The sequence below is a fragment of the Pristis pectinata genome, chromosome 16 (assembly GCF_009764475.1).
Source record: "Pristis pectinata isolate sPriPec2 chromosome 16, sPriPec2.1.pri, whole genome shotgun sequence".
Classification (NCBI taxonomy): domain Eukaryota; kingdom Metazoa; phylum Chordata; class Chondrichthyes; order Rhinopristiformes; family Pristidae; genus Pristis; species Pristis pectinata.
Window position 1 is genome coordinate 21,420,742 of NC_067420.1, and position 25,469 is coordinate 21,446,210.

General features: G+C 37.7%; 1 protein-coding gene across 1 annotated transcript; it reads right to left on the reverse strand.

The window, feature by feature from the left end:
* Positions 1–5,642: 5,642 nt before the first annotated feature.
* ttpal (tocopherol (alpha) transfer protein-like) lies at positions 5,643–25,469 on the reverse strand. The gene is given in 6 exon segments (XM_052031097.1): positions 5,643–6,566; positions 8,866–8,976; positions 12,208–12,230; positions 12,233–12,400; positions 16,028–16,505; positions 25,343–25,469. Coding segments are annotated over 5 exon segments (1,050 nt in total). The 5' UTR covers positions 16,497–16,505; positions 25,343–25,469; the 3' UTR covers positions 5,643–6,287.

The window sequence follows — 25,469 nt, forward strand, 5'->3', positions numbered from 1 at the left end:
GAAAAGACACAAGATACATCAGATGCTAAAATCTCAATTTAGTGAGTTGAGCAACATCTGTGGAGGGAAAGTCGTCATTCATATTTTGGGTTGTAAAGAGGGAAAGGCAGGTCAATTAGTAGGCTGGGATCTGTTCTGACGCATTCCCTATCACTAACACTGGTGCAGACCTTGCGGGGATTTGTGAAGACCATGTATATACGAACAAGATTCCTTGGAAATGGTGTCCAGATATGTATCATACAAAGATCCCACTGCATACATACAGGGTCCTCTGGACATTGGCGTGCACACAGGACCTGGAAGGAAAATCTCAAACTCTAGAATTAATGTATGTTGCGGAATCTTTTTGTTTATATCTCACCCTTGGGTATGAATAGTGTAGCACAATGCGAACCAATTTCCAGGTGTTTATCCTCATTCCAGATTTTATTTTAACAGAGGGAAATGAAAGACGATTGAAATGCGTGTTCTGTGATCTTGGAGAAACATCAAATCCAGGTGGTAAAAGTTGAGCAGGTGAATTAACTTCACTTTTGTTTTAATTGCAATGGGTTGGTAATGGATTTATCACGTTATTGATGACTGCTTTTTACAGATCCAATTTTGTTAGAGCAATTAACTTCCATTCAGACATTGTCTTTAATATAAAGAAACATTCCAAGATTTTTCACAAACAGAAGCAAAGAAGTAGTTGCCAAGCTTGGAAGATGACACAAGAGATTGGCATCAAAAGGCAAGGAAGTACAGAAGCATAGGGAGAGAGTTCCAGAGAGTTGGATAAGGCAGACGAATTCATCCATGTTGGAGAGAAAAGAGAGAAATATATGACCTAAAAAAGTACTTAAAAATGATGGTGAGAGAAGATGGAGATTAGATAAAAGGGATTTGTGTTTTGATAATAAAGCCAAATATAGTAAATGTAATGAATGAATGGCTTTGATAGTTAATGCAAGTTTTTGTCCCCCATTTTTATGTTTTATACTTCTTCACATAACATCATTACTTTATATTGTTCTTCCAGTTTCATGCATTTTCACTCCTTGTAATTCATGCACAAAATGTGGATGTCAGTGGCAGGATCAATACTTATCAGTTGTCCACAACTCTCCTTGAGGATTTTAACTACATGTAGTGTGTATGCCTTGCAGCAGTATACATGGTTTTGTATTGTATGAAATGTTTTATGAACAGTATGTTAAAAGCTTTCATTGTGATATACATAACACATCTGAGTTTTTTGTACAGTCAGAATATTTTATATATAGGGTTCATTGGGAATTACTTATACAGCATTAATTAGGAAAACCTACTACAACCAACTTTTAAAACAAATGGCATTTTTTTTTCCCTCTGGTCTCATCATAACTTGAAATATTCAAATGAGAATCATGTAAATCACTGATTATATCTTCAAAATATATAAAGATCAGTACTCTCATGAAAAATGCACAAGGCATTGTATATATAAGGATTGCTCTGTAAGGTGGCAGAGACTCCATGGACAGAATAGCTTCCTTCGACAGTGTATTTCATATTTCCTTACATGCAACACAAAACCATGAAGAATCAAATTTCCAATTCAAGTGCTACAGTTTTAAGAAATATCCTCACATTGCCAAATAAGTCACACCCTGTTTTTGAATGACCTTAACATTTTATTTTGGCATATTATTTCAATTAGTTCCCTTAAACTCCTAAATGAATTAATGTCTGAATATTACAAAAATCTTATAACTTGAACTTTATTCCAAATGTTTGACCTTGAATTGAATTTCAGAACTAAACAATGTTTTGATTGCAGTAAGTTTCAGACAAATAATCTGCATATGAACATTGCATGTGTACTTTCTCTCAAAAGAAAACTGAGATTTTCAAGATGCATTTTACTAACAGTTTTAACAAGTAACATATGTGGAATATTCTTATAGCATTCAGTTTAGAAATGTCCCAAAAGCATTGGTGAACAAGTTCCTATTTAGGCCTGTTTAAAGTATTTTGATTGAAAATGACCTAAAACAAAATGAATTGCCTAACCCAAGATAAAACTAATTCTCATGAGTTAATTCTAAATAACTCCGGTATAAAAGACACAGTATAAAACATTCATTTATTAAAATAAGAGTTTCTTCACCTTAAAGTTTCTTCCCTGGAGGTGCTGTTGACATTTTCCTAGGGTATGGATATATTCACCCTTTATTTATGTGAATACTTTTGACAGACAACTGTAGGGAGGAATAATAGCTAGGTTTAATGTCCCTGCTCAACAACACATGCATATTTCTAGCATGTGCTGTTGGTAAGTGAGCTGGAGTCCAATCTGATTTTCCACCCTAGATATCTCAAGAGCAGTTGCAGGTACCACAAATGGAATCAAAAGTCAAACTTTGGAACTCTATTACACACATTTTTAACATAATTCCATATTTAACAAAAGCTAACGATGTTTCCATTTTCTAGACTGAATTACAGTTGCATAGCATAAGGCAATGTGCTATGCTGATATCAGTAAAATGAAGATATTTTATACAGATGAAAAATGTAACTGTTTCTCCTTCTTCCTGACTTGTGAGCCACAATAAAAGAATTGTTTAATAGTTTGGCACTTTTAATTATGATGGTCTGATAAGTATTTATGGCATCAAAGACTTAAAGAGTCCATTTTAACCCTTTGTGCTCACCAGAAACAGGTGACCACCAAACTGCAACTTGGCACTTCTCCAGTATTTCTAATTTTATCCTGCAAAGTTCCTCACACAGATGGTTTGTCCATTTTAAATTCACGAGATGCTTGTCTGCTTTAAGTCAAGTAAGGCCCTAGTATGCCAATGGGATCACAATTATATTTCAAACTAAATGTTAATAGTGACATTGTCATGGCTTTTCTTCCAGCTGAAAGCAGATCACTAACTATTAAGGAGGATAAAAAGTGCTCCTTTGAGCCCTACATGAAGGTCATGATTTCCCAAGCTCCAGACTCCTGTGGTTTGCTTGGTTTCTGGCAGCCTTCCTTTAGTGGTGTTCTACTGTCTGAGAGTTATTAAATGATAATTTGATTATGTGAGCATTGAACAAAAACAACTTTAGCAACAATTTGAAGACCATTATTATATTCTGTCAGTTTCCATCTTTGTCAAACTCTGCTTATCTCTAAATTTATATGCAAAATATTCAGAAGTCCAATTGTCCAACTGGATACCATGGGCCAAAAGTGAGATTCTCCAATGCCAAATTAAGCTACAGGCTACGACACTATTCACATTTTCAAAGGAAAGCCCCATATTTCACTTTGATCAAAATTAGACTACGGTAAAATTAACTGGTAAACTGAATAAGAACTTATGAACCAAATATTGTTTGTGGAACTTTCAGAAAATACAGCAAGTTTTCCAGTCAGCAACAGGCCACTGCAAACTCCAGTCCATTTAATGCAAATACTAACAAGCAGGGCAGTGTGGTCAGGAATCTTGACAAAATAGTGGTTCAGATTTAAGAATGTTAATCTAAATTTTGTTATTCCTCTTCCATGCTGAAATATTCAGTGAAAATTATGATCCTCAAAAACACTGGGTAAATTCAGGGGACTGTACCCTGTTTTAAGAACAGGGTTGACTTTTGTGGGATTTTAACTGACTAGAGCACCAGCACAAAAGTTGCACTAAAAAAAAAGACATCTGCTTATTTGGAGCAGCATATAAGAATCACTAAGTTGGTATTACACCTGCTGAATCTTTCTGTGTTCCTGTCCAACAGTTATTAATTCCAAGCTCCTGACTAAAGACAGCAGTGTTGCCAGGATCTGCAGAATAATAGTGTCATCCTGCTGACAAAAGCAGATGACATTGGCCAAGATATTTTCTTAAACTGTGAATCAATCATGGAAATTAATTCTTCACCTGAGAGGGAGGTACTAAAGTCTTGAACTTGGAGAATGAGGTAGGTTATGACCTTCAGGTTGATTAGCACTGGTGTTGTGCCTTACTGAAGACTCTTGTTCTACCCCTCCCTATAATCACCTCTCAAAATGGATACAATAAGTGATTGGTCTTCCACATATCATCTAACCTTGAATCTCAAGGACTAAGAGAAAAAACAGACAATGGGGGTATGATGTGTAAGTACATTGTAAAAATAATTATTAAAATAACAATTCTCAATTTTGGACTTTGTGATAAATACAATAGTTCCTAGAACACAATGATACTACAATATTAATTCACGGCTCTCAGCAATTAAGAAACTTAAAACTTTGACACTTGCTTTTTGCAAAACTCTCCGATCACTGGGCTTTACACTTTACCACATAAAATATGAAAAAATAGCTGAACCAGGATTAGCTGAGTCCCAGTCACAATACTGTTGAATACTGTTACCCTTCATGGCTTTTTTTCAATATATTGAATGTCTGTGATTTTGACAATATTAGTTGAACTGATGATAGTCTTTCATTTTTTTTTACATAAATTACACAAATTAGGTATTTATAATGCTGTGGTGGGTAGCAATGGAATTACAGATGTCAATCTTTGATCCTATTCATTTTCCTTCAGCAGCTTTTGCTATTTAGGCATGGGGAGATTCAGAAATGTAACAGTTTGATCCAGTTTATACTTTGTACTTCCGTGCCTACATAATAATACAAAATGCAATGACAAAAGCATTCTATTCTTGCTTCTTACATAATCTGTAACATTAGACATTTTCTTTTCTTCAGGCTAAAGTTAATTACAGAGAAACAAAGGACTGCAGATGCTGGAATCTAGATGAAAAACACTATGGTGCAGGAGGAACTCAGCAGGCCAGGCAGCATCCGTGGGGAAAAGCAGGCGGTCAATGTTTCAGGTCAGAACCCTTCGAAGGGTCCTTGACCCGAAACGTTGACCGCCCGCTTTTTCTTCACGGATGCTGTCTGGCCTGCTAAAGTTAATTATACTTCTGAAAGCTCAGGATTAAGTGAATTACTTTTGTTAAATTACTATACAATGAATAAAAAGATGTGCAACTTAAAAAAATATATCATGCCAATTTACTCTGTAGTTTTTATAATTATCCTGCTGATGCTATATGTTGCTGTGGACTACTGTGACACTCCAGGGCTGCCTCAACAATCCTAAATATACTGTGCAGCCAGATCAAGATGGAAGAGATAATTAGGGCAGAACTTCACCATTTTTAGTTGGTGATACTTCCTCAATTTCTGAGAAATCCAGGAACTAGTATATTTTATTCATCTATCTGGTGTGCAACTGACAGTAAAACAAATGAAAGATTTAATGCTACTGATTTTTTTTCTTTTTAGGTCTTATCTTGAAATGATCACTTCTCCTCTAAGTGGGGGTAAATACAAGGAACTGGATTTCATTCACTCATTGCATTTTGTTTATAGAAAATAGTGTCTTTGGAAATAATTAAAAATTCTTGCTCTATTACAGATTGAATAATAGTAACTTTTCTTGTGTTAAACTTTGTACATTCAATGTATACTTCAGGTAAACAATTATTAATAAATACTGTACTTTCCATCATAGCATTAAAGCCCAGAGGCCAAATTTCAGAGTAATAATTTATAGTTACTGACTGAATGCTTTGAATACTACTATTTTCTTTGATTCTATCCCACTTTCCTGTACACTTAATAGGAGTTTTTGGTTGTTGAAAGAACTCGATGGTGGAAAAAATCTGAGTATTGTATTGATGCATAGAATGACTTAATCTTATCATTTGTTAAAAATCAGACCTTACACTTTCTATATTTGTGGAATATCTAGAGTCTAAACCCAAAATTTTTTCTTTGGGGGAGCATGTACTTGGTGTTCAGTGTTTGATGATGCTACAGAACAAGATCTGAGAAGCGGGGTCAAGTGGGACTGCACTATGGCAGGTGACATAGGCCAAAGATCTGCCTTCTAGGCTATGAATTTTGATGATTATATCAAAGTAAGATAAATGATGGCAAAAGATGGACAGGACTGCTGAAATCCGTGCATATTCTGACAGTCCAGCAGCTAAGGCTTCATATAAACTTGTTAATAAAAACTGTCAAAAACATTATATAAACTGCAGAGGATTGAGTTCTTTATAATTATCTTATTATCATCTATCAGCACCAATTTTAATGTGCTGATTTTCTGTAAACAGTAATGTAGGTGAGAAACCTAAGACGATAGTCTCTTCAATGCCTAAAATAGTCACATATTTTAAGTGATCACACAGTTAATCTTGTATAAACACTCCACCACCAAACAAAAATACAATCTTTCAGGGAAGGTAGCAAACAATGAGTCTTGTTAATAACAGTAATACAGCTGTGACCTCACTCCTCTAAAGGAATCATCGCACTGTTGACCTGACTGTTCATTTGACCCAACTGCAAATTGAGCATGTGAATTAGCTGTTGGTGAATGTGATTGACCAAATTCTGCAACAAATTCCTCCTCAAATGCCAGCAATGACTCAGCCCAGGCAGTTGTGTTAAGTTTTCCCATTGTACCTCCGTACTCTTGAGGAAGGATGTTTGGTGGAATATCCTTGTGAAGAGAGCTCAGATCTGAACCATGTAGAACAAACTAAAATGGAAGGAAAATATACCCAGATCTTTATAAGGAATAAAAATTACTGCATGTTAAACAATTAAAAAATTTGTTAAGATTCAATTCTGAACCACTTGATTTTAGAAAGGCAAGTCATACAAAAAAACTTTCCATAATCAATGCGAAGAGGTAGAAGTTTGCTTCCAAACCAAAAGGATGGAATTGCCCCAAATAAATGAATGCTTCTCATTACTACATCAACCCTCATGGATTGTTATCGTTGTTCTCAGCCTGCTTGTTTTATTCAAAATTGAAGGAGACATTCCAATATGAACTTGCCAATCAAGAAATGACTCGTTGTTACAAATGAGAATCAAACATTCTTCACAAATAGATTTCCCTTTGGAAAGTTGCATACATTTGTTTATTCTGATCATCGTATGCTTCCCATTTTCAGTAGACCAAGATCATGGCAGTGAGCGAGACATTTTACAATGAAGTGAAGAGTACATGGTCCATGCTTACCAACTGACAAGTGCATGTGAAATAATCAAAGAGTAGACCAATTAATGCAGTTGAGTAATATGACTGCCCCTGGTCTTCTAAAGGACATACCTTTCCTGCCTTTCCCCACTTCCCAAAAAAATTCTTTTCTGCGCAAGTAGTTATCCCAGTTATTACTAAAACTGTGTCCACTGTGGCAGTTCATTCTATTTCCTGCTCAATGTCTTCCCTCTTCTTTTTTACCAAATACTTTAAATCAGCATTTCTAGTTATTGGGTCTCTTTGTCATTGAAAACTCTATCTAAACTCTTCATGATTTAAAAGAAAAAAAAACATAATTTTGTGGGCTGGTGAATCCTCTTATTTAATTACATTCATCATCTCAGTTGTGGAGTTACAGGGAACATGTATATAAAACATACTGAGACAAGTGAGAGAGACAGACAGACACTGTGTGTTGAAGAAATGAGATTTAATTAAGAAAAATTATATGTTCCCATAGTTTGCCTGCACTGAACATTAAAAATGCAAGTTTAAGTCCTTGGCATTTGAAAACAAAACAATAATATCTCCAGGATAAAGTCTTTTCACATGGATTGTTAACTGCCAAGGACACTGCTGAGTTAACATAGAAACAAATTTAGCTAAGCCTGATAACAAGCTGGTCTTCCAAATTCTTGAGAAACTAACAGAATATGCATGAAGAGGTGGGGGAAGAAATGGTTTTGGAAGGCTGATTTCCTGGTGTTTTATAGACATGTTCCCCTGTAATTGGACAGCTCAAATGATAAGGGACTGAGGATTCATCAGCCCAATAAATAAAGTATACAAATAGCTAGATCTAGGGAGGAATAATTATTTGGGGACCAAGGGAGATTGATTGTGTGTTTCTGAGAGTGAGTGAGAGAGAGAGATTGCATGTGAGAGAGAAGGATAGAGAAGGGGCTGTGGATAAGGGGCATGTGGGTTGGAGAAATAGAAATAACTGAACTGTCCTCAAGAACAAAACCAGAGAAGGGGTCCAAAGTCTCCAGATTACAACTCATTAACCCATTAAAACTATTGGTCTATATATGAGTGCATAACTCAATATTGCTGTTATATTGTAACCTTGCTTTTAATTGAATAAAACTCACTGCTAGCTCGAATGGTATTCTCACACAAATCCTGAATGATATGTTACATGTAATATGCGCATAAAACACGCACAATAACAATGTACAACGACTGCATTTTCAGCACAGTGGTACAGCTGGTAGAACCAATGCCTCACAGCCCCAGCAATCTGGGTTTGATCCTGACCTTTGGTGCTGTGTGGAATTTGCACGTTCTCTCTGTGACTATGTGGGTTTTCTCGAGGTGCTTCAGTTTGCTCTCACATCCAAAAACATGCAGGTTGGTAGGTTAATTGTTCACTGTAAACTGTCCCTTGTATGAGGATGACTAGTGGAATTGTAGGGGAGGAGGGCAGTGGGAGAACGGGTGGGAATGGGAGGAGAATGAAATAGATTAAGGTAGAATTAGTGTAAATATGGGTGGTTGATGTCAGTGTATACTTGGTGGGCTGAAGGGCCTTTTTCTGTGCTGTCTTTCAGTGATGCTATGACTAACTAGAGGCCTCTTAAAGCAACACATGCATGGTATTCAACAGATGCATACCAACATATTGACATCACACATTAAATTCAATAACAGTGTTACTAGCTTATCATTAGGTGTCATTAGCTTAACTAGTTTGGCACAATATCGAGGGCCGAAGGGCCTGTTCCTGTGCCGTACTGATGTATGTTCTATGTTCAAGTGAACCAAGAAATTAATGCAAGGTACATACCCTTTCAGTCATTTTCTCCTTCAGAAAAGGTTTTATGATGGCAAAAATACCCTTAAAGATAATGGGCTCATTGATGACATTGACAGTTTTTATTCTCATTGGAAATCCATCCTGTGAAAAGAATTAACTTATGGAATGAGGTAACACTGTATTTACATAAGCAGACATGCCTTACACCCTAGTAATGGTCAATAGAAGCAGCAACTGTAAAATATCTTCTTGTACTGATTCATATGTCACATTCAAAGCTTGCTGTTTGATACGAGTGCTGGATAAATGTTTAAAATTGCAGTAATATTACATATTCTACAATGGACATTTGAAGGAGTTTACAGACACATTCAGTACACACTATGGCAATATATGGCTTGTTATCTACACTTCCAGTTTTTTTCTTTCCTCACCTGCTGTGCCACATATCTATTAATATATAATAAATATAAAGCCACCTTAGACACTAATTTATATTCTACACATGATACTGAGACATAATTGAAGGTTTTTGTAGCAAGAGGAAAATTGGTTGAATTAATGCTAATTTGTGATTATTATGTTAGGTATTGGTTAGCTCAGTAATTATCAGCATCCAATAAGCAGCAGATACTTTGGGTCAACAACAAAATTTCATTCACATGGATCAAATGCAGCATTCAAAGCTAATGAAAATTGGTTTCCTTGGGAATTGTTGCTGAGTAACTATCAAGAACTAAAAAAAATCTGTAAATTGAATCCTATTAAATTTCGTCCTCTTTGTGGTCTGCTTCTATTTTCAATCGTGACGGGTCCTATTAATCAAACCCAGATCCATTAGATATTAAGAAACAGGTGACTGCTCTGCATGCAGTTAAGGCTGTGGCCCCTAATAACATTTCAGCTTAATTTTTTAATTTTCTTGTTTTGAGATCTGGGCATCACTGGCAAGGCAAATTTTATTGCCCATCATTAAATGTCCTTGAAATAGGTGCCTAGCTAAGCTATTTCAGATGGTACTTAAGAGTCAACCACATAAGTGGATCTGGAATCATACATACAACTGACTAGGTACGGTTGGAAGATTTCCTTCCTTAACATTCGTGACGCCAGATGGGTTTATGTAACAATCCAGCAGTTGTGTTGCCATCAATACAAATGACAAGCATTTTTTTAAAATCCAGGTTATCAATCATATTTAAATTCCACAGCTGTCATGGTGGGATTTGAATTGTTTTAGTACAACTACAACACTGGCATCAACCTGGCAAAGTGCCTGGATATATCCTGTTCAAAAAGCGGGACCAATTCAGCCAATTACCATCATATTGGTCTTTTCTCCAGTATGTGCCAAATGACAATGTTGAAATCAACAATTCCACCAAATGATAATTAGAGAACAATAACCTATTCACCATTGCTCTGGATTCCTATCAGGATCTCATGACGGCCATGGTCCAAATATGGACAAAAGAACAATTCTGAAAGGGCAGGTGAGTCGTTGCTGCATTGGAATGGCTTCAACGATATGACTTCAACATCAAAGAGGCATCATTAGGTTCAAATCATTGGGAATCAAGGCAAAACTCTCCAATGCTTGGTCATAACCAACTCAAAGAAAAGTTGCTGGAGACCTATTATTTCAGGCACAGGTCATCACTACAGAATTTCTTCAGGACCATAACCTGTGCCCACCATACTTAGCTGCTTCATCAATGATCTTCCTTTTGTGATAAGACCTGAGGGGAATGTTCTCTTATGGCTGTGCAATGTTCAATTTCATTTGCAACTCCTGAGATAATGAAGTGGCAATTAATACAGTATCTGCACCACACAAGAGCCAGGCGATCACCACCTCCAGCATGTGACAGTCGTATCTCCCTTAACATTCAAAGGCACTACCATTGCTGATTCCCACTATTAATAGCCTGGGGTCAACCCCAATCTTAAATGGAAAAGTCATAGCGGATGCAAGAAATCAGAGACTGGATAATCTGTGACAAGTGGCTTACCTCCTGATTCCTTATCTACAAGCACAGTTCAGGAGTGTGAACAAATAGTCTATATGGCTGCAAAAAAAAGCATGGCGCAACCCAGGTTGGTTGGCATTCTACCTTAAACATTCACCCCTCTCCTCCACTGGTATACCAAAGCTGAAGCGTATCACATCTACAAAATGCACTTTCGCAACTCAATAAGAATTTTTAACAGCAGCTCATAAACCTTTACCATCCAGTGCAAGTTCCACTGCAAGTCTCATAGTATTCTAATCTGAAAATATATTTCTTCATCATCCCTGGCTACAAACACTGAAAGTCTCTACCCAATAGCACTGAAGAGTACCTTCATTACATGGACTCTAGAGACTCAAGAAGGTGGCTGTAAATTCTGGCCTTGCCAATGATGCCCAAATCCGGTAGACGAATAAAAAAATACCCAAAACATATTATAAGATCCATGTTCGATATTCTATTTGAAAGGGGCACAAATAAGTTGCCGCAGCTATGTATACCTCTGCTTTGATCTGACTTAAAGTATTGTTTATGGTTCAAATCAAGACATCTTCCAACAAATCTTCCAATTCTTATACCCAAACAAATTGTATCACTTGATGTTAAGTAAATAGCATCATATGATCACATACATTTGATGTTAAAATCAAATGTATGTGATCATATGCCCGAAGAGCACATTCTTCTATCTATTTAAGTTGGAAAATGCAACAGGCTCATTTGTGAAAGTGCAGGCCTCTCCACCTCATTTGCTTACATGCACTGAGGCCAAGTGATTTAAGAAGCCAGGGTGGAAGAAAAGGGAAATACTCTCCCTTGGCTATAGAAAGTTTCAGAATGGATCATTTGCACTAATGTAAGAATTAAATTTAGATTGAATTGCAGCAGAAATTAAGAATACCATGAAAGTTTACACAGGAACAAAGGTAACTCAGAGTTTTTATCCCATGTAGTATGTATGACTAATGATTTGGTCATACATACTACTTAGAATAAAAATTCTGAGTCATACCAAAAGCAACTTGACTGCAATGATCTTTTCCAGTCATAGATTCTTACAGCATGGAAACAGTCCTGCATGTTCCTTGGGAATCTTATTAAACTTTGCATTAATTTGATATATTTGGTCTTTGATTTGATTGTTTTTTTTAAAGTAGGTACAGAATCTTTAGTACAAAATAAATGCGAGACCTTGATTACTACCAAATAGAATAGTGGACAATGCATCACCATGAATCTCTCAAAGATTACATTTTTACATGTCATAATCACAGAGAAAGAGAAATTCTATGGACTTTGGCAGCTTTGCATAATGCTGGAAAAAAAATCAAAGCCCTGAATACAATAAATCTATGTTTACCTGAAGAATTCCAATGACCTTTTGGCCATAAATGGGCCAAGCTGTGCAGCCTGAGACAATGTAACTCCACTGTAGTCGGCAAGAATGACAATTCCATTCACTTGATTCTCTTCTGCCTGAACAAGCTTCTCTAATGTTATATAAATGGCACGAATGTTTTCTGTGATGGGATAATCAGAGATTTTCCATCTTCCTAGAACATTAGAACACAAGTTTTTAGCAATAATTTATATCACAGTAACACAAAGTTTCCCTTGGTTTACCAGCATATAACTTCAGGAACGCGAGTCCATGAATATTTCTTCCATCGTTCAAGTGAAAAGACAAAATAGAAATAAGATCCCACAAATTTGGAATAATTAGATCTCTGATATGAAATGCAATTATTTAGTATATTCACATCTATATGACACTTTAGTTGGTATTTTATTTCCGAATTCATTGTATGGGGATGATTTTGAGGCCGAATCCCTTGCTGTTCACTGGACACCTAATAGAAGAAAATTCAACCAAGTAATCAGTTGTTAAAATGTGTTACAGAATTCCTTAGAAGATCTTAAGAGATATAATGTGGTCAATGTGTAGCCAATCCAGAGTACAGACAAAAATACTTTCTCATTTTTCATAGTCAGATGATTTTTGCATAAATACCCATAAGACTAGTTGAGCCAAATAGTCTGACTCAATGCAGTCTATTCAATGTCATGTTTTGTTGTAATTTAGCAACAGCATATCATTGAAAAGTGTAAAAGAAAGAGTTAAAAAAAGGATAGAAATGGAATGATATTATTTGCAGCAAAGAGAAAAGAAATAAACATTTATACAGCAGGCAGCAGAAAACAAATAGTTTATTTGTGCAGTATTTTAGTTTAGAAAAAATCTTCATTCAGGGGATGGCTTCAATAAAACAATTAGTCATTTTAAATCTGGTGTGTTTAAGGGAGAACACTCCCAATTGATCCACAAGTAACTGTAATGTCATCAGGCCAGTGAGATTAACTAATGAAAAATCTTTCCCCTTAGCACAGATGTCTATAACCTGAGAGCAGAGGTTTAAAGAAAGGGATACAAGTTATACAGGGTATTATCAAGTTCTAGGGTCACATAGCATGGAAGCAGGCCCTTCAACCATGTCTATATCTGCCATCAAGTACCTATCTATACCAATCCTATTTTCCAGCACCTTATCTCTAGTCTTCTATGCCTTGGTGTTTAAAATGCATCTGAATAATTCTTAAATGTTGTGAGATTAACTACCTCTATCAAGCTCTCAGGCACTGTGTTTCAGATCTGAACCACTCTCAGGGCGAAAAGAATTTCCTCAAATCCCCTCCATGACTCGTATCCCTCACTTATCAGCCTCTGCCCTTAGGATGTAGACATCTATGCTAAAGGGAAAGGTTTCCCACTACACCTTATCTATGCTCGTCATAATTTTGTGCATCTCAACCCGTGTTGATAAATGCTACATTGCAAGTCAAGTCAACCTGCAAACAAAGAAGTGCACAGCCAGCAGGCTATAATCTGGTTAAACTTTTGTTTCCAAGTGGAGAGTAAACAGAAAAGATAATTTCAGATAATTGTCTCTAGATTCTGGAAATTTGCAAATAATCACACACTGTTTTGAAGGATAAGTAAGGATAAATAAGTATAAGGATAAGTAAGGTAACTACAGACCAGTCAATTTAACCTCATTGGTGGGAAAATACCGAAAAGGATAATCAGGGACAGAATTAGGAGTCATTTGGACTGTAATTTGATTAGAGAGAATCTGCATGGATTTGTTAAAGGCAAATTCTGTCTTATTAAGATAAGATTTCTTTATTAGCCACATATACATTGAAACACACAGTGAAATATATCTTTTTTGTGTAGAGTGTTCTGGGGGCAGCCCGCAAGTGTCACCGCTCATCCAGCGCCAACATAGCATGCCCACAACTTCCTAACCCATACGTCTTTGGAATGTGGGTGGAAACCAGAGCACCCAGAGGAAACCCATGCAGACATGGGAAGAACGTACAAACTCTTTACAGACAGTGGCCGGAATTGAATCCGGGTCACTGGCGCTGTAATAGTATTACACTAACCGCTACACTACTGTGCCTGCCCAATTTGGTGGATGTTTTGATGAAGTAGTAGAGAAGGTCAATGAGGGAAATATGGTTGACCTGATATATACAGACTCTCAAAAGGTTTTAGATAAGGTGCTATGTATTAGGCTTGTCATAGTGATTGAAAGATATAGAATAAAAAGGTCGGGCGTGGGGGTGGGTGGTTGTAGGGCAACATGGATAGAAAATTGGATAAATGACAGAAAACAGAATAACAGTGAACATTTTCTCCAGACATGTAAAAATTCCTACAAATCTGGAACAAATAGATTTCTAATTTCACTTGTAATTATTTAATACATTCACATATTTACAATATTTTGATTAGTAAGAACTTTTTGAAACTAACAGCATTATTTGTTGAAACCAAGTTCTTTGAAGTTTTGAAAAACTTTAAGGAAATACTTGAGAAAGTAATCTGTTCTTAAAGTGTGTTAGAGAATTCCTAAGAAAATCTTATAAGACAAGGTGTACACCATCCAGGGCATAGACCACTCTTTTACTGTCAGGCAGTGAAAGGATGTTTTTCAGACTGGAGGAAAATGTACTCCAATGGTACGAAGACCACTGCTTTGCTTAATAAATAGTAATGTGAACTTGGGTGTACATGATACAATTTATAAATGTGCAGAAGACACAAAATATGGAGGCACAGTGAACTGCAAGGAGGATCGTGACAGATGAAGGCAGATGAAATTTAATGGTAAGAAATGTGGAGTTCACATTTTGGTTAAAAGGCAACAAGTACAGAAAGATCTGGAAGAATATTTGCACAGTTTGTTGAAAGCTGGGAGGCAGCTTGAAAAAGTAGTTTAAAAAAGCATAGAATTCTGTGCTTTATATAAAAGGTCTTAGAATGTGAGGGCAAGGAGTCACAATGAATCTTTATAAAACACTGGTTCAGTAATAAACAGTGTACTGTGACTAGTTCTAAGTGTCACACTTTAACAAAGATGTAAATGTGTTGGAGAAGGTCCAAAAGAGATTTCATGGATCTTTATTTACGTGGACAGACAGAAGAAGCTGGTAATATTCTCATTGAAACAAAAGAGGTTGTAAAAAGATATGACAAAGGTACTTCAAATCATGAAGGATAAAAGAACAGATAGAGAGCAACAGGTCCCATTGATGGAACGGTGAAGAACCGGTGGATATAACATGAATGTGATTGAAAGAAGAACCTAAAGTGACATAAGGGAAAGGAAATATTTTATGAATGAGTGCGTGGTTAGGGTCTGGAGTCTACTGCCTGGATCCATATTGGAAGCAGATTCAATTGTAGCATTCAAAAGGGAATTGAATAAGTACGTAGATAGAAGCAGAAGAGATTTGATATGTCAAGTGGCCTTTTTCAATGTTGGATACTGTAATTTACCAGTCTGCTGCTACGATTTTTCATCAATGAATATTGACTAAGACATCCTCTTAGTCTGATCTAATGAATACTCCTATGTATTTAATCATGAAAAAGTTTCTTCAGTTTGCAGTAATGTTACTAAAGTGCTCCTCTGCTCCAGCATAAAAATTGTCTCTTTATATCTGGGACTGGAATCATGCTATTTATTCCATTTTGAAAAGGTTTATACGATCTTGCCAGTGCACATCCTGGATTTCTGCTCAAATTTAAAACTGTATTATGAAGAAGTTTGTAATTTAACATTTAAACGTTCCTTCACATTTTTCAGAAGTTCTCAGTTTTTCCAATTTACCTGGTCGAATTACCAAGATACGTCGTCCAAGTGGATCAGGATAAGGCAGAACAGTAAGAAATCCAGAATCCAACACATGCTTAATTGCAGATGGCCTCAAGTTTGAAAACACCTCAGGCCATGTCCTTTGGCTTGCATGGTAATTCAATAAAAGCTTCAATGCCCTGTCATAATCAAACTTGCGCGCTCTGAGAAATCGTAGTAAGAAGGCATCGTCCAAACGGGTTTTTAGGTTTGGAGCTTCCTTCAAAATCATATCTCTCAGGGCTTGTGCATCGCGAAGTCTCCATTCAGGTTTCTCTTGAAGCTCTTCTTGTGCCTTGGCAATCAGTTGTGGACTCAATGTGCACACGTACGCCTGTGGTTTGGGGGAGGCTTGTAACTGAAGTTCAGTTGGCAATGAAGAAGCATCCCCGTTGCAAGAGGCATTCTCTTCTGCCTTTGGTGACTTGTTAGACTCTGCCTCCATTATAAAATGCTGAAAGGAAAGAGCAGGTAGTCACAATGGTTGCTTTTAAAATGTTGTTAAAAGTGACCTCCCTCACCCGCTAATATCTCATGGAAAAATCACAGCAGAAAGTTATTTATGGAACTGTTTCACAAGAACACATTAAAGCTTACACTATGTTTTCCTACCCAACCAACTAACAGTAACATTGTGGGTGTTCCAGTATTCCTTTGCTGAGACAAATAAGTAAATCGGTCTAGATTTTCATACTACTGTTCACAAGGCCAGGCTTAAAGACAATAGTTCCAAATATAAATGCAACACTTACCTTAAGATGATATATGAGCAATATAATTGTCATTCTATTTCAGATAAAGTTATTGCCATGATCGCAATTTTTGGTAGTTTTTGAAAAGATATAAAATGTTTAGTTACATAGATCCATTATTTTCCACGTGTACAAAAAGAATCCCTTTTAATCTCCGTTGGCCTCAACTGTAGCCAACAATCGCCATGGTGTTTATGCCTGACCTTGGTGTTAATCCTGTATGATGTTGTCAAGCAGGCCAACCAACCAAATACGCTGAGGAATTCTGGCAGACAGCAAACCAGGAAATGAATAGTAGTTTGTTTTTCTATTCACTTTCTATAATTTAGCAGAAAATGAAATAAAGATTTGAATGTAAACATTGAGCTTAAAATAGAAACCCAAACAAATTAAAAAAAGGAAAACTATGAAATTTTTATCACGTAATCAAGATTTTCCAAATTATAAAAGTTCCTGAGGCAATAACTGGTTTTCACACAGTAATTTTGATCCGGTATGTTGCTAAAAACAAGTTGTACTGCATTCAACAATGCAAAACTTTTCTAAGTGATTTTGCAATGGTAATAGTAGATATAAAATTGCAGTTCTCATAAATTTAGTTTTCATCAATTCATGAAGACAAAAAGCTTTCCATCCGTAAGGACTTAAAAGTACACCCTGAAGAGGAGCAGGATACATGACTAACAGTAAACTCTGTTTAACTGCAAATCTGTTAGCTCCAAGACTGCTATCAGATTTGAAGTACAATACTAACAGTTGCACCATTATTACAACCAAAAATATTGCCCAAAGTTCAAGCAACTTTGTAAGACAAGTTTTTCACTGTACCTCGGTACAAGTGACAATAATAAACCAATGCCAATACCAAACAAAAAATAAAAGCAGAAATATAATTCTGGATCTTTAAAAAATATAATTGTGACAGATGTCTTCTTTGACACATATGTTTGGGTCCTGTCCTCTTTTGGAAAAATATTGGAAGATATTTTTAACATTATTTCAAATGTTTGAAGATTGATTTACAACCTCATCCTATCACTGCAATTTTTGGATTACCAAGGATAGAGTCTGGCCATCCACCTGCCTCCACTAACCGTATGATTGCCTTTGTTACCTTAATGGCCAAACGATCCATTTTGCTTAAATGGAAGGATCCAATACCCCCTACTACTTTTCAATGGTTCTCTCAAACTATATCATGTTTAAACTTGGAAAAAATTAGGAGTGGTACTGTTGATCCTTTGCTTAAATTTGAGGAAGATTGGAGTCCATTTATTCAATATTTTCACATGATATAGACCCCCTTGTAATAACCTTTCAACTTAGAGGAATGGAGTTGATGACATATTATTGCTCTGTTTCTACTGATGAGAAATTTTAGTCCAGTTTTTTTTCAGTTTGTTTTTTTTTGAATTTTTTTTCTTTAGCTTAGTTTAGTTTGATATACTGTTTATAAATTTTCTTATTGTTTTGGGGATTTTTTTTCTTTCTTTTATATTTTATAATAAATCTTTTTCTTTCCTTTCTTTTATATTATATTCATTCACTAAGAGATCGTTGGATCTACAGATTTTTTTTAATATACTTTATTGTTTTTTACGATTATCCATGCCATGATTGTTCTTCCGATCTCTTTGTATTACATCTACAAACATTGATGTTATATATTAATCTGTATTAATTTGAAAACTAATAAAAAGATTGAAAAAGAAAGAAAAAATATGATTGGTGCAAATTAAATAATAGTTGCATGCTCTAGTCCTAGTCCTACTGCCACTTAACCTTTGACAATAAATATATGGGGACGGTTGTGAGGTCTGCTCTGAAAGATAGCACTAATGGAGCGAGTACTCTTACTAAACTCTAGATTAAGCCTGACTTCCATCTATAATTTTCCCTAATAATATTAATAAAGTAAAAAACAGAACGTTTTTTGGTCCTCAAACAGAATGTTTTTTGGTCCTCAACTGCAATTCACAGAAGGTTACACATGGAAGGAGGCCATTCGGTTGGCTCAATACAAGAACAATCCACCAATTCCTATTATCCTGCCCTTTCTCCAAAGCCCTACAGATTTTATTTCCCTTTTCAAGTGCTTATCCTTGAATGTGTTTCCACTAATCCCCTTCCCCCAGCTTCTATCACACCCACCAGCCTGATTCCATGCCCCACCTCTCCACCAGACCCTAACCTTCGCTGCATGATAAAAATGTCCTTCATGTCAATTTTGATCCCTTTGCTCTTTACCTTAATTCTATGTCCTCTGGTTCTCTTCCTATTTTTGTATTTAACTCCCATAACAATAAATGACCAGACTGTTAGCTTTCCTAGTTACTCGCTGCATCTCCACATACCTTTTTCAAATCATGCACTATGACATTCAGATCGCTCTGCAATCCCACACCGTTCACATTTTCTCACTTTATATTCCATTTGTCAGATCTTTTCCCAATCACAAGTGAGAGACAAGGCTGAAGCATTTACAGCCATGTTCAGCAAGAAGTGCTGAGTGAATGATCCATCTTGGCTTCCTCCTTAGATCCCCGCCATCACACAGGCCAGTCTTCAGCTGGTTCAATTCATTCCATGATATCAATAAATGTGATAGGAAAGGTTTAGAGGGATATGGACCAAATGCAGGCATATAGGCCTAGGTTAGATGAACATCTAAGTCAGCATGGACGAATTGGGCTGTAGGGCCTGTTTCCGTGCTGTATAATTCTATGACTCTAAATGGCTGAGGGCATTGAATACATCAACGACTGTTAGACCAGACAACAACCCAGGTGTAGTATTTGTGCTCCAGAGCCTGCTGCTCCTCTAGACAAGCAGTTCCGGTACAGTTACAATGCTAACAATGCAGAAAACTGCCCAAGTTTGTCCTCTCCATTAAAAGAAAGATAAGGCAATGCAGCTAATTATCACCCAATCAATAATCAGCAAAGTTGATGGAAGTTGAACCAAAGAGCTGAATTCCAGTGGTAATGTGAGAGTGAGTGCTCTTGACATCAAGGCTGCATTTGATCAACTGCAACATCAAGGAACCCTGATAAAACTTAAATGAATGGGCATAAAGGGGAAAGCACTCAATGTTTGGAATCACATCTTGTACAAGGAAGTTGGTTACGGCTGTTGGAGGTCAATCAACTAGCCCCAAGACACCACTGCAAAAGTTCTTTATAGCAGCCATTGATGAAGCTACTGAAATATCTTACGGCTTGGCTCGATCATCTTCAGCTGCTTCATCAGTGACATTCCTTCCATCATAAGGTCAGAAATGGGGATGTTTGCAAATGACTATGCAATGTTTAGTTCCATTTGGAACTCTTCATAAAATGTAGAAGCCCACAATAATGAATCAACATTCAGGGATGGACTGACAAGAAGCATAATATTCTAGCCACAAAAGTGTCAGGCTATGCCCATCTCCAAAAAGAGAAACTAACCACCTACCCTTGACATTTAATGACATTACCACCATGAGGTTCCCATTGCCACCAATCTGGAGATCACCATTAACCAGAAACTCAATTGGATTGGATATATACTGTACATCCAAATGAGCAAGTCAGGGACTGGGCATCCAATGGTAAGTGACTTCTCTTGACACTCCAAAGGCACAATCTACAAGGCATAAGCCAGGAATGTTATGGAATACTCTCCACATGTCTAGATCACTACAGCTCTAACAACACTATCTGGGACAAAGCAGTCCATCTGATTGGTACCCCATGTACTATCCTGAACATTCATTCCCCCAATCACTGTGCACTAACAACAAAATTCACATGATTTACTCACCCAGGATAGTCTCATGCCACCTCCTAAAATGACAGGAGTGGTAGATGCATGTGAATACTTGCAACTCACACATTATACTGATGTGGAAATATATCACTGGGTCTACATCCTGGAACTCCCGCACCTTAATCAGAAGGATTGTGGTTGTTCGTTAAGCCTCCCTGTTACCCATCAAAAGGCTTCAGAAAGTTAACTCCATTTGACTAACAAATCCATGCTGGCTTCCCTTAATCCATCCACATGAGTCCGAATGACTATGAATTTTATTTCTTACTATCACTTCTAATCATTTACCCACCACCACAGTTAAAGTGACTGGGGCTTACATTAATAATTTCCCAGTCTTCAAGTACCACCACCTTACTTACAGATGTTTGGAAAAGATTGTGGTCAATATCTTTGCAGTTCCAACCCTTCTTTCCTTTGCTGAGACTCCAGCAGTATCTTCTTCTTCAGTAAAATTCTCATTAATACCTCAACCATGCTACCTGCTTCTCAGAACAGATCTCCTTTTGGTCTCTGATTAGTTCTATCTGATCGCTTATTACCCGTTATTTGTTTACATGCCAGTAAAAGATTTTTGGATTATCTTCTGTGTTTGCCACCAGTCTTTTCTCATTCTCTCTTCTTGCCCTCTTGTTTCACATCTTACTTCCCCTCTGAAATTTCTGTGACCAGCTTGGGTCTCACTAATGTTATGTGTTTCATTAATCTCATGCTACATTGGGAGGCATTGACCACTGGTAGACCCCAAGTTTACCTTCCCTCACAAACTGCTCCAAACCAAGATTGCTTCCTTCCATCTTCACTTTATCATTTGTGGTGCCAAATCCCCTGACCATGCCTCAACTACTTGAATCCATGTGAGTCAATGTAATTGTTGAATTTGTAGAACCTTAGGTCACTCAATAAAGAAAGGTGGAGGTAATACATTTGGTAGGAAGAACAGGGAAGTCACTTATTACCAGGCAAATTGGAGTCTAGGCAAGGTAGAGGAAAAAAAGGTCACAGAGCACTAATACATAATTCTCCAAAGACATAAACAAGAAGCTAACCAAAAACACCAGTATTTATTTCTAGAAGGTTAGAATTGAAAAGTAGGGAAGTTATGCCAAATCTGTCTCGAATTTTGGTTGGACCACAATTAGAAGACTGCACATAATTCTGGTTGACATATTATAAAAAAAGATATAGAGACATTAAAGTGGATGCAGTGAAGATTTACAAAGATAATATCAGAAATGCAAATGTGTAAGTATCAGGAAACTGTTTGGGTCTCTTTTCTCCAGAAATTATTAAAGGTTTCAATAGAATGGATAAATAGCAAATGTTTGTAGGGAAGAGCATAACCATAAGCCATCAACACCGAGAAATCCAATAGAGAATTCAGGAGAGACATCTTTTCCCAAAGAGGAGTGAGACAGCTCCACAGAGTAACCAGCTACACAGAGCATAGCTGAACCATGTGGTATGAATGCATATAAAGGGAATCTGGTTGAGCATATAATAGACAAGGGGATAGAGGGTTAAACTGATAGATTTAAATTCTGAGGAACAGGAATAATTTGCACTTGGGAAAACAGGGATTAATCTAGGATAATGACCATGGTTTTGTTAAGAGGATATCCTCTCTGGCTAATTTGATTGAATTTTTCGAAGAGGTAGCTAAGTATATCAATGAGGGTAGTCTATGTAGAGTGTGGGTGATGTAGTCTAACACAGACTTTTACGCGACTAAATCCCTCACAGAGAGTGGTCTAAATGGTAAGAACCTAGGATCAAGAGCAGTTTGGAAAATCTGAAACTGACCAGGCGATAGGCAGAGGGTGATGGTTGAGGATTGTTTTTATGACTGAAAGCCCGTAACCAGTGGTGTACCACAGGGATCGGTGTGAGCAACCTGGATGTTTATGATATATGTTAACAATCTGGATGTGAGTGCAGGAGGAATGATTTGCAGTTCACACATAATTTGGGGGTGCTGATGATAGTGAGAAGGGTAGTATTTGGCTATAGAATGATATTGATGAGTTGGTAAGATAGAGAGAGCCATGACAGGTATAATTTATTACTAAAAAATGTGAGGTGTTGGATTTTGAGGCTAGGAAATATACAGTGAATAGTCGGACCTTAGAAATACTAGGGAGTAGAGGGACCACAGTGTGCATGTAAAAGTATCCTTGAAGGCAACAGCACAGGGGTAGATCAGGTGAATAAGAAGGGGCACTTGTCTTCATCAGCCAGGGCAAAGAAAATAAGAACAGGAAGGTTACAGCAGTACTAAATAAAGCATTTGTTAGACCACAGCTGGAGTTCTGTATGCAGTTCTGGTTGCTACACTAAAGTAAAGACTGCACAGCAGGATCATGTGTGGGACAGAGTCTTTCAGCTGTGAGGAGAGACTGGATAGGCTGGGTGGTTTTCCATAAAGTGGAAAAAGCAGAGGGGAAACCTGATGGAGGTGCACAAATTCATGAAGTAGACAGTGATTGTTTTTCTCCCCTTAGCTATGTGGTCTACAGCCAAAGGACATGGGTTTAAAGTAAGGGATAGAAGATGTAGAAGCGTTTTAAGGAAGAATTTTTCATCCAGAGCAGGTTGAAATCTGGAACACACTGCCTGACGGTGGCGGTGGAGACAAGTGCTCCTCACAAGATTTAAATCTTTAGAAAAACATTGGCATAGAAAACCACAGGCCAATTGCCGGAAAATGGGAATGGTATTGATAGGGTACGATGGCCAGAATGGACAAAGTGGCTGAAGGGTTTGTTTCCATGCTGTGTGAATCTATGACTCTCATGGTTTTAAGAGGAGGCCCTGAATTGAGCATAAATGCTAGCATTGGCTATTTGGGCCGAATGGACCAGTTTCAGTGCTGTATAGCTTATGTAAAACATTTTCATAACTGTGTTAACATTTCAGGTTGAGCACCTTCCATTAGAACTGAGAAAAATCATTAATCAAATAAATTATAAATCAGGAGACACCAGAGACTGCAGATGCTGGAACCTGGAGCAATTGGCAATCTGCCGGAGGAACTCAGCGGGTCAAGCAGCATCTGTGGGGGAAAGGAATTGATGATGTTTCAGGCAGAAACCCTGCATCAGGGCTGGATTATAAATTAGTCCAGATGAAGGGTCTCAGCCCAAAACATCGACTGTCCATTTCCCCTCCAGTGGCCTGACCCACTGAGTTCCTCCATGTCTTTTTTGCTGCAGATTCCAGCATCTGCAGTCTCTGGTGTCTGCAAATTATAAATCAAATATGATTTAAGTAACAGTGAACAGGGAGGAACGGAGATAATAAAGGGACACCTGTAAGAGGGTAGACAAGAGAGAGTGACTGACACAATTTAAGGTGGTGCTGGCTAAGAGCAGCTGATGAGCAGCAGAAGATCTGTCTGGAGGAAACTTAACTGGGAATGAAAACAAAGGAGGTGAAAAGAACAATGCTGGAAGTGTGAGATACATCGGGGGAAACAAGACATGCAGATGCTGGAAACCTGGAAGTAAAGAAGTACACTGGGAATGCAGCAGGACAGGCAGCATATGTGGAAAAATTACAACAGAGCTAACTTTTCATTTATTGGCCAGTTTTGTTGCAAAATGGGATGGCTGATTACCTGAAATCATCACAGCAACAACGTCAGAAAACCAGGCTTTCTATCTGTATCAGAATTGGAAGTTCATCAACCCGAAATGTTTACTCTGATTTTCTCTCTTGGAAGATGCTGATTGACCTGCTGAGTATTTTCCAGCATCATCTGCAATTTTTGCTCGTCGGTTTCATACTCTTCCGGACTCTTCCTTGTTTCCGATGGCTCCCTGAGACCTAGCAAACGGACTTGAAATTTCTCCGAAGTTTATTGCCACACCTTAGTGATCTTCCCCTGCACAGGCCTTTTGTTTCTCTAACACCTTATTTCCTTCCAGTTGTCTGCGAGCATTGAGCCACCCCACCACCATTCTCTGGAAGATTTTGTTCACATTGACGCTCCCCTAGTTTCTAAAATCTCCACAAAACATTCTGTTCCTTTGGTCCTCGAAAGCCTACTGTCTTTACTTTGCTATTTCTCCGCCGGGGTAGAATCTACCGCTTAACACCATGTTTTATGAGATTTCCTGGTGCAGGGGAAGAAATTCTATAGAAATGAAAACTGCTCTACATTTGGGCTTATTTTCACATTCTTAAGGATAGGAAGTAAAATGAAACAGAACAAAACCATCGTTCTACAGTGTGGCCGGGATCAAGCATACATGCAAATGGCAGTATGTTATGGTTAAACATCCGTGAGTTTGTTTCTTCAGGCCTCCGATATCCCCGCTCGCTCTGACTGGCTATCGGGATAATCATGCGATAATTTCAGGGGAAGGGCGTACCAATAAGGCAGTTTGTGAGATATACTTCGACCGATAAGGCTAAACCAGTTAATGAATGCACAGAATACTGTAGTCGGGCCACAACCGGGAAGTGTTTGGGCTTCTCGATATATTGCATTATTGGCGTGGCAGAGTAGGAAGACAGGCAGAACAGTCGCTGCAATAACACGGTGACTGTCATTTTAGTGATACCATTCAGTCCTGGCGTCTGATCCTGGGTGGGAACAGGTAGATTTGTAACAGATTAATGCAACAACGTAACAAAGGTGACCTGTGTCGCTGGGAGAGCCGGTCTGCACACACAGGGCCCGGGGAAGGGCTGCTGGTTACAACAAGTAAAGTGGACGCGCATCACTAACCTGGCCGGTCGCGGGGCCGGGGTGAAGGTGACAGGCTGTCCACAGACTCTGCGGGGATAGGAAGACTGGCAGATGGGGAGAGGGGCTGCGCTGCAACGCTTCACCTCCAGCCGCAGCTCCGCGGACA